General features: G+C 60.5%; 1 protein-coding gene across 1 annotated transcript; it reads right to left on the bottom strand.

The window, feature by feature from the left end:
- Positions 1–713: 713 nt before the first annotated feature.
- Positions 714–12,073, bottom strand: LOC142023887 (POU domain, class 5, transcription factor 3-like). The gene is made up of 5 exons (XM_075015303.1): positions 11,567–12,073; positions 6,794–6,908; positions 6,112–6,242; positions 2,085–2,249; positions 714–974 (listed from the first exon to the last, which is right to left on the bottom strand). The coding sequence occupies exons 1-5, from the start codon at positions 12,071–12,073 to the stop codon at positions 714–716; spliced, it is 1,179 nt and encodes a 392-aa protein (XP_074871404.1).
- Between the last annotated feature and the right edge of the window lie 158 nt (positions 12,074–12,231).

Genomic DNA, 12,231 nt, shown 5'->3' with positions numbered 1-12,231 from the left:
AGGGATGGCCCATGAGGAAGATGGGGGTTGAACTGCTCAGCGAAACATTCTCCTTGGAAAACGAAAACTGGCTGAGATCAAGCGTGCGTACAAGCCTGGGGAGCAAGGCTGAGCCGCAGGCTGGCACCTGCCTAGGAGAGTGGAGGGCCGAGCCCCCGACAGCACGCAACGGGCACCCTAACCCCCTTCGGCTCCTTGCAAACGCCCAGGATAACGGGTGCCTGGGACTCGGCACCCCTGCGGACAATGGCCCCAGGGCTAGCACAGCCCTGCTGAATGCAACAGACACACAGAGACAGAGCATTTTAAAACTAGAAATGGCTAAAAAGGGCTTTTTTTCCTTCTCCAACTAGCAATATATAAAATGCCGTTTGCACATGAATGACGAGGCCCCACCCCAGGGGAGGGGCAGGATAGGTAGATCAACCAGGGGGTCAGCTCCCCCCATGGGACGCAGGCTCCTTGCAGTGGGAGCAATTCGATGGGTGGGAAGGACAGAGATGTCCCCCGAGCCCAGGGTGAGCCGCTCCCTCCGCCTGGCTTGCCGCCCCTCACCCTCACCCACAAGGCAAATAAGCACAGTGACCCCCGCCCTCCCCCCAAACCCCCAAGTCAGGCACTGGGGTGCAGCTGGACGGTCTCTAGGGCGCTGCTCTCTCCGGGGAACCACCAAGCAGCACCGGCACGCAGACACCTCCGCCCGGCTCCCAGGCTCAGTTGCCGCTGTTCCCCATGGAGACCGCCGGGTGCAAAGCTTGCGGGAAGACCTCGCCTTTGTGGAAAGCCGGCATGTAGCTGGAAGGGGACGAGGCCAGAGGGGCTGGGGGATATGCTGGGGAGCTCACGGCAGCGGGCAGGGCTGGGTGCGCCAGGCCCGGGCTCATGTCGTACGGGGCTCCCTCGTTCTCATCGCCGAAGGGCAGCAGCAGCCGCTTGCCCTTCTGACGTCGGTTGCAGAACCAGACCCGCACCACCTGGGCGGAGATGGGAGAAGGCACAAAGGGGAGATCGATCAGCCCAGCCAGTGAAGCCTCTCCCTAGGGGGCAGAGCCCCGCCAACCCCACCTGCAGCAAAGAGCAAGGTGCCCGGGAGCATCTGGCCCAGCTGGGAGCTCCCAGGTCTTTCCCAGAGGGCTCTTTTCTCCCTTCTCTCCACCCTGCAGGGCCTGCAGACTCCCCACTCAGCTGGGAGCACTTTGGGCTGTCAGACAGACGGCTGGACCTCTGCAGGGCCCCATGACACCCTGAGGGACCCCACCACGAATGAGGCTGCCCTGCAACCAAGCTCCATTCCTTCACCAGGCGCATCCACTAGTGGAGGCAACCTGGGGTCTAATCCCACCTGCTGGTACCGCCCGATTTGGCAGACATTTGGCTCCCAGGGAGCCCATGTGCACTCTCAGTACAGCCGGCCAGACCCTCAGACAGGCGTGAGGTGGGGGTAGTAGCGGGTGCTAACACACTCCTATTGCTGCCTTGCTTTGTGCTAGGTCTCTTGGGGCAGGAGCGTGGTGCCTGCTCACCTCCAGAGGGAAGTCTGGGTCCCAGCTGGTCCAAGACATCGCATCCAAGTTTTCAAAGGAAAATTTAAATGTCTGCTCGCAAATCAGACTCTTTCATTAACGGGACTTGGCGTTTGGGAGCCAGGAGTCCCGCCCCATCCTCTCTAGGCTGGACTACAGCACCAGTGTACCCCACAGCCTGGGAGGCGGTGCCTTGTGGGCCTCCTCAGCCATGGTGCACCATGGGAGACGTAGGCTGGCTGGGCCACCCGGCTCATAAAGGAGAACAGGGAGATGTGGAAGCTCAACTAGGGCTCCAAAGAGGTACCAGAGCTGCCCTTCCACAAGGACAACGCTGGATTTTTTAACTAAAAACCCGCCTGTGGAAACAGCCATTTGGCGAGTATTTTGTTTCAGTTGTAAAGCCAATCTTCTCCTTAAAACCAGCTCGGGGGGGAAATTTTCCACCAGCCCTGCAGACGTGCGGAGCACCCCGAGAGGGCAGGCATTGGAGCCGTTCCTAGGGACCCTGCCTCTGAGCCTGCCCTCCCCGCACCAGGGCAGGGCGCCAGCCCAACCTACATCTTTGTCCAGGCCGAGCTCCTCGGCGATCTGCGAGATCTGCTGGGGACTCGGCTTCACGCACTTGCGGAAGAAGCTCTCCAACGTGCCCCTGACATTGTTCTCAATGCTGGTCCTGCGCTTCCTCTTCCGGGCCTGGGCCAGCACTTGCTCAGCATTGCACAGCTGGAAAGCAAGAGAGACAAACCCACAAGAACCATGGCACGTGGTCAGCTGTCATCCCCATGGACCCTGTTCCCAGCTCCTCGGGTCACACGCCAGCTTGGCTGAGGACCAGAGCTGAGAGACGCCAATTCAATGTGCTGCGAATCAGTGAAAACTCACCACCCCCACCTCCGAGAGGCAGTTCTGAGTGGAGCAAAAAGGACAGTGGATCGGTGAATCCTCCCCAAACAGCCACAGGGCTGAATGCTGTGTTTGCTTCACAGCTGGTTAAAGCGATGTTTGGAGACACACAACAGAGCGATGGGGACACTGATCTAATCTGGCTCAACAGTTTTCTGCGCTCATGTTGATTTGCTATGGATTTCGCTGCAGCCCACAAAACTGCATCTTTCTACCTGGTCTACAAAATTTACGGTAGCATGAATTCCCGTCACGGACAGCTGGGGAGAGAAGCCAGGTCCAAAAGGAAGCAATGGAAGCAGGGTCAAGCCTGCAGCAAAGTGCAAGAAAAGATACAAATTGCTTATAATTTCATCAGCTCCTCCTTTCCCCTTGGGGAAGTCCCCCTCCGTCCTTTCCTTTACGGGGGATCTACGCGGCATTAAGACTAGGGCCCACTGCATTTATCCACCACTCATTCAGCAATTAGCAGCCACCACTTAGGCTTTAGCTGCATTCTGATGGGCGCAGCACCCTCCGATTCTCCTTTCTTTCTCCTGCTCAGCCAGAAGAAGCTGCTACGCACCATGGGATTAAGGAGCACAGGGGGCAGAATTCGATGGCCTCTCGAGGTCCCTTTCCAGTCCTAGTAGTCTATGATTCTATGAAGGAGAAATCCCTGGTTTTCAGCTTTTCTGCAGCTGCTCCTCACTGGAAGCGAGGACATCAAAATTTGCAGATTTCAACAGGGCCGAGATTTCACCTGTGATCTTCCTGTTGTTCACTTTGCAGCGCCTCTTGTAACTGCAGCGTCTGGGCAAGGCACCACGGACCTTCTGCCTGGTACCCACCTCCCGCTCTGGGAAGCGCATGCATGGAAAACCCAGCTCCCCTGCAAGGTTTCACTATACCATGTCCCCGGTCAGCTGAAGAGTGCCAGCGGAGCCCCAGGAATAACTGTCAGCTCCAGGTCTTCCTCGGCAAGGAGCTGAAGAGGACACGGCTCAAGAGTGGTCCCCCTCTCACCCAGGATACAGAAAACGGTCTCAGATTCAGCCCTGGTCCTCGTGCTGTGGTAATCCATCAGTCTCAAAGGCACTCCACTGACTACGGCTGTAACATTAAAGAGACGGGGGCCCCTCTCCAGAGCCACCAGCAACAGCGGACCTCTACCCTGACTGCCTCTGGAGGCCGTCAGAACATCCAGCTTCTCCGGGGTCAGAGCCGGTTGAAGAATCTGCTGCAAACTACATTTATTGGGAGTCTTGGTACATTTTCCACCAAACAATGATTGTAAAGCTCTTCCCTCTCTGACCTCCACTTCCCTCATTCTGAGCCTGCAGCCTGCACTGCCCATCCCCGATTTTCATCAGTTGTCCCCAGCGCTGGGCTGAGTGTGGGTCTCGTAGCCCCTCCCTCTAGGCTGAGGAAGGGGCCTTAGCAAGACTGGGCATCATGGGGAGAGGGCCATGCCAACAGGCCAGCTGCAGCCGCTGCAGGTTGGGCTTGCTCTGTAACACCCCCCTCAGGGGCAGGACCCCACCTCCCCCACTGTGTCACAGCCTCCCCCAAACCACTGGCCAGGACTGTCGCTGCATTTACCAGGGCTGCAGCCTGACCAATGTGCTCACACCTGGCCGCTCCGGGGAAGAGCTCAGGCCTACGGGAGGGGCCATCTTCCAGGCACATCAGAGCAAGACAACTGCAAGGGACGCTGCAGAATGGCGGCTCTGCTGGCCTGGCCAGGAAGCGAAGGAAGGAATGAAGAAAGATTGTGGAAAAGTTACAATTTCTTTGCCTCGTTGTATGTCAGGGACCTCCCAGCCGTGAGCTGCTCTCAGGTCAATGGCTGGGGATTCGAAAGAGGATCTGCTGGAACAAACTGCTGATGAGCAAAATATCCCAGGGACCGCACAGCGCCACTCAGGAAATCTCAACTCAAAACCACTGAGGAACCCCGCAGCACCTTAACGACTAACAGATTTACTGAGACAGACGCTTAGGTTTGGAAGGCACCTCAGAAGGTCCTCAAGTCCAACCCCTGCCTTTCAAAGGGCCAGTCCCAACTAGCTCATCCCAGCCAGGGCTTTGTCAAAGTGGAACTTAAAAGACCTCTAGGGAAGGAGCCATGTGCACCCCTGTGGAGCTGCCAGTGCCCCATCAACAAGACCCTGTGCCTTTGGACTGCTCCCGCGCCCCTCCCGCCCAGCCCCCCATCCTGCACCCCCAGCCCCAGCCCACTCCTGTGCCCCCCAACCAGACCCCCCCGTGCCCCCATCTCCCCACTCCCGCTCCCCTCCTGCCCAGACCCCCACCCTGCACCCCCATCCCACTCCTGCGCCCCCGCTGCTCCATCTCCCCACTCCTGCACCCCTCCCGCCCAAACCCCCACCTCTCCCCCGTCCTGCACCCCCAGCCCACTCCTGTGCCCCACAACCAAACCCCCCTACCCCCTTCTGTGCCCCCCCGCTCTCCCATCTCCCCACTCCCACACCCCTCCCGCCCAGACCCCCACCTCTCCCCCATCCTGCACCCCCATCCCCAGCCTACACCTGTGCCCCCATCTCCCCACTCCCACACCCCTCTCGCCCAGACCCCCACCCTGCACCCCCATCCCACTCCTGCGCCCCCGCTCCTCCATCTCCCCACTCCTGCACCCCTCCCGCCCAAACCCCCACCTCTCTCCCGTCCTGCACCCCCAGCCCACTCCTGTGCCCCACAACCAAACCCCCCTACCCCTTCTGTGCCCCCCCGCTCTCCCATCTCCCCACTCCCACACCCCTCCCGCCCAGACCCCCACCTCTCCCCCATCCTGCACCCCCAGCCCCAGCCTACACCTGTGCCCCCATCTCCCCACTCCCACACCCCTCTCGCCCAGACCCCCCATCCTGCACCCCCATCCCCAGCCCACTCCTGCGCCCCCAACCAGACCCCCCACCCCTCCTGTGCCCCCCGCTCTCCCATCTCCCCACCCCACGCCCCTCCTGTGCCCCCCGCTCTCCCATCTCCCCACTCCCGTGCCCCTCCTGCCCAGACCCCTACCTCTCCCCCGTCCTGCACCCCCATCCCACTCCTGTGCCCCCCAACCAGACCCCCCCATACCCCCCACTCTGCACTCCTGTGCCCCTCCCGACCAGACATCCCACCCCCTCCTGTGCCCCCCACCCCCTCATCTCCCCACTCCTGCACCCTCCCGCCCAGGCCCCACACCCACAGCCCACTTCCTGGCAGCTCCTCCCTCACTGAACCCCTCTGTTTTGGCCAAACACCAGAGCCTAGAGAGGCCCACAACACGGACTAGCCCTGGCCCCCCTCGGCTCTGGGGCTGGGGCATGAGGGGAACGTGGGGACTGTCTTGTTCGCGTGCGCTTTTCAGTTGGGGACCTCACCCGGGAGGGCGTGGCGCTGCTCGCGTTGGTGAGTTTTCTGCTTCTCACTCGTGTGGCTCCTGACTGATGCTTTTGTGGGTAGCAGCCCCTGACCCAAAAAAGGCTCCTTACCCCAGCTGCTCTCCCAAGTCACAGCCGAAAGGGTACAACAGGTCCAGGCTCACGCCCTGCCTGGGGGGCTCAGGAAGGGCCCTGCCCTGCAACGAGGTTACTTCTACAGCTGCCCAGGAGCGTCACTGACACCTTGCTCAGAAGTGGCTGGTCCTGGCCCCTGGGCTAAGCCCAGGCCTGTCCGGCCTCCCCACCCCACTTACCTCTTGCAGGCTGTCGCTGTTCTCCGCCTCGTTGAGCCAGCGCTGCAGCAGTGGTTTCAGCTTGCACATGTTCTTGAAGCTGAGCTGGAGAGCTTCGAAGCGGCAAATTGTCGTCTGGCTAAACATCTTCCCTGGGGGAGAGAGAGAGAGAGAGAGAACACCATTCTCTGCAGGCGCCTGAGCCTCTACTCAGCCAGGGAGGGAAAACCTGGCCACCGCCTGACCCATGTACGGAGCAGCCACGACTCCGGGGGCTGCAGCCACACGTGGGAGATGCCTCCCAACTTCACCTTCCCACCCTGGAGCAGGGAGTCAGACAAGGGCTGTCAGCTCCCTTCCCCTCCCGCCTGGCATGGAGGGGGCGCTCCTGCCCCTCTCCCTTATGTGAGGGCTCAAGGGGCATCGGGGTGCCGGATTCGCTCCCTTCCCCCACTACAGCTGGATCTGAGTCCGTGGCGCTGCTCCCTCCACCCCAGGGTCCCCATCTCCTCTTGTGATTCTGCTATCCCTGCACTGCCTGGAGGGAGGGGTTAGCCGCTGGGGTCCCCTGGAATCACCACACTGCTCCCCGGGGCCCACTGCAACAAACAGCCAACTGGAGAAGAGGCTGTGCCCCCGCCCCACCTGGACCCAGCCAGAGACCTGCGGGGCCTGCCTGGGTGCGTGAGAAAGGAATGCTCACCATAGAGAGTCCCCAGAGCCATGCCCACGTCAGCCTGGGTGAACCCCAGGGTGATGCGCTTGTGCTTGAGGTCTTTGGCAAACTGCTCCAGCTCCTCCGAGGTGGGAGGGGTGTCCTGGCAAAGACACAAAGCCCATTTCTTCCTCTGAGGGTGGGACGAGCCCCGGGCGGGGGCTGGCAAGGAGAGAGGCATGTTGGGGTGGATGCAAACCCAAGGCCTAACCAGCTGGAGCCCTGGAGTACCGCTGCAACCAGGCTCCACAGGGCTTGCATGGCAGGTGAGAGGGCTCAGCCCAGCTCCATTTGTTCATGTGGACAGAGCAAGGGCTGGCCTGCGGGGAGGCCAACCACCCCACACCGAACCACTGCTGCTTTCCTCTGGGTCAGCTTTGTTGGGATCCATGCAGTGGGCTTATGCCCCACACTGCTCATCGCTGAACTCCCAACTGGACTGTCCCTCAGGCCACCCACGGCAGCGCAAGACAGCAAAGCCCCGATCTCCCACCGGGGGTGCGGGAGGGTGTCTGGCAGGAAAGACACAGGACTACAGTAGGGAAGGGGCAGCACAATCTCTCTTCCCCAAAGTGTCTGCAGAGTGAGCTGCCCAAGACAGGGTGGGTAAAACTCATAATTAAAATACAAGTTCTCGCTCTTAGCCTCATACTGAGGACACCACAAACAACTGCCAATAGCCACCAAGGCCACTTCCGAGAAGCTGCACCTCCACAAGTCAAGAAAGCCACAGTGCTGGCAGCAGGCTGAACCTCCCCACCTCCGGTTTGCAGTGGGAAGTGAACAGTGACCTGGGAGCACAAGTCCTTCAGTGCTGCTGAGCACCCCACCTACAGGGTTTTACAGACCTACACACTTTGGCCTGTTTCGTTCACAGTCAAGTTGATAACACAGGAGAGGGAGCTCAGCTGGCATTGTTAACACTATCTGTCAGGGACTCTCAGACACGACCGAGCAACCTGCTGACATTTAATGCCTTATCATCCCCAGCGTGGGGAATGGAGAAAGGGAGCTTGAGGCCCAGCTTCTGGGGTGTGGAAAATCCACACCCGAGATACACATTTATGCTGACCACTCTCCTGGCAGAGGAAGCCCTGTGTCCGTGAGTCCTGCGGGCCCAGCGAGTGCTTTGCAGGGAGGCTGAGCACCATTCGGAGGCGAGACGCTCTCTTGGCAGGCGTAGCTAGGGCAGGGTGCTCTGAGCAGGGATGAGTCCACCCAAGGCTGTACAACACTGTACATCCAGCGGAGCAGAAGGCTAAATCTAGCCTTCACACGAGCACTTTTGCTGGTAAAACTCTTGTCAGTAGGGGCGTGAAAAGAGCCGCTGCCCCTATGCAGACAGCCAAGCTGCTACTGCTCCGCAAGGAGGGGTTAATTGTACAGCTGGGAGCCCTCCCCATCAGCACAGAGCAGCTACACGGGAGACCTTCCAGCAGCACAGCTGCATCAATCTGGCTCTGCTGCTGTGAGGTCTCTGGTGTAGACAGAGCCTCTGTTCTTGCATAAGCAACGAGAAGTCCTGTGGCGCCTTACAGACTAAGGTTTTTTGGAGCATAAGCTTTTGTGGGCAAAGAGCCGCTTGGTCAGAAGCACGTGCTTGTCTCTTGCACGTCAGCCCAGGGCCCTAATCGCTGCACCTTCTTCTCTATACACTGAAGCGGTTTTGTCTGAAGGGATAAAGATCCGACACCATTAAAAACCATTCGCAATAGAAACTGAATTTTAACCCATTGTCCTGCTGCCAGTCATGCAGGTGCTTACCCTTGAGCACACCAGGCACCCACCTCTGGCACCAGGGCTACACTGTGGGATAAGTTCCAGTTAAGATTCATTGATTGCGTAACTGGAGTCAACACACCTTGACTCAAACTTTGGTGCCATCCCCACAGAAACACCCCCATCGACGTCCCTTACTCTTCACAACCCCGGGGCGTCCTGGGAGGTGCATCCCACCGAAACATGCTCCATCGAACCTGGGAAGATCACCCTCTGGAGCGTCCAGCCACAGGTGAGCCGAGCTGTGCCCGAAGTAAATGGCACTGTCCATTGGTTTTTAGGGGCCTTCACATCTTTGAAGATCTGGGCCACATGGCTCAACAAAACAAAAGGGATCCATACTCCTCTTCCCTCTCTCCGGTAGGCAGACAGGCTGCACCCAAGCCAGCACTGACAGCAGCAAACCTCGTCCTGTGAGAAGGTGCACAGTCACCTCCCTGGCTCGCCTGGACCATACTAGTATAACCTGCAGGATGCTGACAGTTGCTAGTGAGTCACCGGCTGCGATCTAAGACTGAGCTGAAAACAACATGGGCCCAGCTGCCTGCACCTTACATCATCATTTACACGGGCACAGAGCGGCACAAACAGCTAGGCAATCACCACAATGGCTGGTTACACTCGCCCAGGCAGTAAGTCTCAACACGCGTCCAGCACAGGAGAGACTGGGGCACCCTAGGTTTGCACAGAAATGAAACACACACAACGCAGTATCAGAGGGGTCACCCTGTTAGTCTGTGTCCAAAAGACAAGAAATCCTCTGGCACCCTGTAGACTACCAGACTTATTGGAGCATAAGCTTGCACAGGCAAAGACCCACTTTGCCAGATGCATCTGGGAGTCCACCCCAGCAGCACGCAGCAGCTACGCCAGAGAGCTTCCAGCAGCACAGATGCAGGTGGCAAAGTGGGTCTTTGCCCACCAAAGCTTATGCTCCAACAGCCGTTCAGTGCCACACACAATGGACTTGCTAGTTCTTGTGCACACAGGTTATCAGAGCCACCCTTCCCTCCACCTGGAGCTCTCCTGGCTCATGAAAGAGGGTTAATTAGTTCAGAGCCCTTCTGTACAGTTGGCTGTGTTTGAAAATTAGTCACCCTCACCATCTGATGGCACAGGGAGATACTGGTACTATCAGCAACTCACAAAAAAACAAATCCACCGCTGCGCCCTGCAAAATTTTTGTCCCTGAGTCCAGGAAAGCGTTCTCCCTTGGGTCCATCATTTACTTCCTCAATTTTCCCCTTAGAAAGAGCAGGAATGCCCAATTTAGATTTTCCCTGGCCATTCTGGGCTTCTCCACACACAGCTGTTTGCGCCAGTTTCCACTACAAGCAGGTTCTTGATTGGCTGAAGCAGTATAAACCACAGCATGGAGAGGCTTCAGTATGTTCTCCTGTCTTAACCGGATGTGGCTTAATCCACCTGCAAGTTAGGAATCTGAGCACTTTTAAAATGATCATAATCTGGAGGAAGCAGCCCAGCACGTTCTAAACAGCTGGAGTTTTAAAATTCCATTTCAAGCAAATGATACTCGTCCAATACTGAACGCAGGCAGCCCTGGCCTCTGGGGGCTGGCATCCGCAGAGCAGCGCACGACCGACTACACGGAGGAACAGACTTTTTTTTCTGCAGCAGCCAGCAGAGGGAGCCCAGGGGAAAGCCGATGTTCCAAAGGGTGCCCAGGAGAGGCAGCTCTGAGTGGTGCTGGGGATCCTGAGCACGCAGGGGTCCCTGTCCTGGGGCCTAACACAGCTTGGCCGCTCTGTCCAAACCAGGGCTCTGGAATTGCGCTCAATGCAGTAAACCAGGTTGGAGAGTGAAACTCACCTGCCCAGAGCCAACAGGGTATAATCAGGGCACAGCTCTGCCCCTAGGAACTCAACCTCCTTCCTGAGCCTGGGCAAGGCAGGAGGTCGCCAAAGTGGGAAACAGCTGCCCACGGTAACATTGTCCTATAGTGAACCCGTCACAGCCCGAGCAGCCTTCTGGACTCCTCCCTGATACACAGTTCCCGAATAGCTCAGAAACAGCAACTTCCCTGTCAGGCGGAGGAAGGCCCAGCCACCAGGGCCCACGTACGCAGGAGCCCCATCACCACGGTGTGCTGGAGCGGAAGGGGAGAGCAGCAGATCTGACCCACAGTGCAGTCAGTCATGGGAACCACTGATCTGCTGGGGTCACTAGACTGGTGCCCCAAAGAACGAACACACAAGGTCACCAAAGCTGGGGTGGGGGCGAGGCTGAGTGAGGGAAGGTTGGGTCACTGGTGGAGGGTGGAAGGTCACGCCCAGGAGGCTAGTAAGGGGAAGGGGTCAGCTGCAGGCCCTGCTGGGTATGTGCCAGGGGAGCGGGTGGGGGCACTGGCAGTCCCACTCCCCTAGCCAGCTCTTCCCTGCACACAGCACAGATGAGTCAGGCCGAGGTCAGACCAGATGACCCATAATGGTCCCCTCCAGCCTGGCACTGGAAAAGCCGGCGAGGGCAGGGGAGGGGGTGCGCTGAGAGCTGGGGCCTGGAGATGCAGGAGTGGAGAGAGGGGAACAGAGAGGGGAAGGCAAACGCAGAGAAATGCAAAAGCCGAGCGTGGGAGATGCAGCGATGGCGCTTCAGAGCCACGGGCCTGGGCAGAGCGGGCAGGGGGCACCGGCGCCACTTAACGTACCCCCTGCACCCCGCCTCTCAGCCAGACAAGCCAAAGACTTGGGCACCTCCCCAGGCTCAGGCCAGCAGAGCCCATCCACGAGCGCTGTCCCCAGCAGCGCGGGCAGCCTTCTCCCTCCCGTCCAGCCGGGGCACCCCAGGCCGGCCCTTCCCAGGCAGCCCTGCAGGGAAACGCACCCCGGGGAGAGGCGCCCCCGGGGTGGAAGGCAGCGCTGGCTCGCCCGTGCCACGGGGCCCGGCCCGGCCCTTCGCAGCCCCCGGGCGCTGCCGGCCAAGGGCGCCCCGCGCGCGCAGCCGGGCCCAGCCCGCGGTCCTTACCTCGTCCCCGCTCTCGCTGGACTGGCCGCCCTCGCTGGCCGCCCCGCTGGAGCTGCCGCTGCTGGGTTGCTGCGGGGCGCTGGGGTAGACGGGGCACACGCCGAGCCCCGGGAAGCTCTGGCGAGGCGCCGCCGGGCCGGGCCCCCCCAGCGCCGGCCAGAAGGGGCTGCCCCACGGGTGGGCGTAGTAGGGGCCGGCGGGCAGGAGGGCGCACGTGGCCTCGGGGGAGCCGCCGGGCCGCCCTTGCCCCGGGCCCGGCTCCTCCGCGTGGGGCGGCCGGCCGTGCAGCAGGGCGGGGGCCCGGCCCGCCTGGGGGCAGGGCTCGGGGCCGGGGAAGGGGCCCCAGGCCTTGGGCGGGCCGGGCTCGGCCGCCGGGGGCTCGGGCTCGGCTCGCAGCGCCGGGCAGGCGAAGGGGAAGAAGGGCTGGGCCGGGGCCGGGCCGCTGCCCTCCGCCAGGGGCCCCGCGCCCAGGCTGCAGGCGGCGGGCAGCGCCTCCGGGCTGAACATGGTGGGCGCTAGGCGAGCCCGCGGCTGCTCCGCATGTTGGCGAGCTCCGGGCAGCTGGTGCGCGGCGAGCCCTGGCGGAGCCCCTCCATACTGGCCGGCCCGGCCCGGCCGCCGGCGCCCCTCCCTCGCCGGGGCTATGGTAATTGGCAATTGCCCTG

Source organism: Carettochelys insculpta, chromosome 21 (assembly GCF_033958435.1).
Source record: "Carettochelys insculpta isolate YL-2023 chromosome 21, ASM3395843v1, whole genome shotgun sequence".
In the NCBI taxonomy this organism is placed as follows: domain Eukaryota; kingdom Metazoa; phylum Chordata; order Testudines; family Carettochelyidae; genus Carettochelys; species Carettochelys insculpta.
This window is presented reverse-complemented; position numbering and strand designations above follow the sequence as displayed.

Excerpts from the sequence above, each read along its gene's own strand:
- LOC142023887 (XM_075015303.1), bottom strand. The coding sequence starts at position 12,073 with ATGTTCAGCCCGGAGGCGCTGCCCGCCGCCTGCAGCCTGGGCGCGGGG. Across the intron at positions 6,243-6,793 it reads GGCTCTGGGGACTCTCTATG|GGAAGATGTTTAGCCAGACG; the intron begins GTGAGCATTCCT and ends TCTCTCCCCCAG. Across the intron at positions 2,250-6,111 it reads ACAGCGACAGCCTGCAAGAG|CTGTGCAATGCTGAGCAAGT; the intron begins GTAAGTGGGGTG and ends CTTGCTTTCCAG.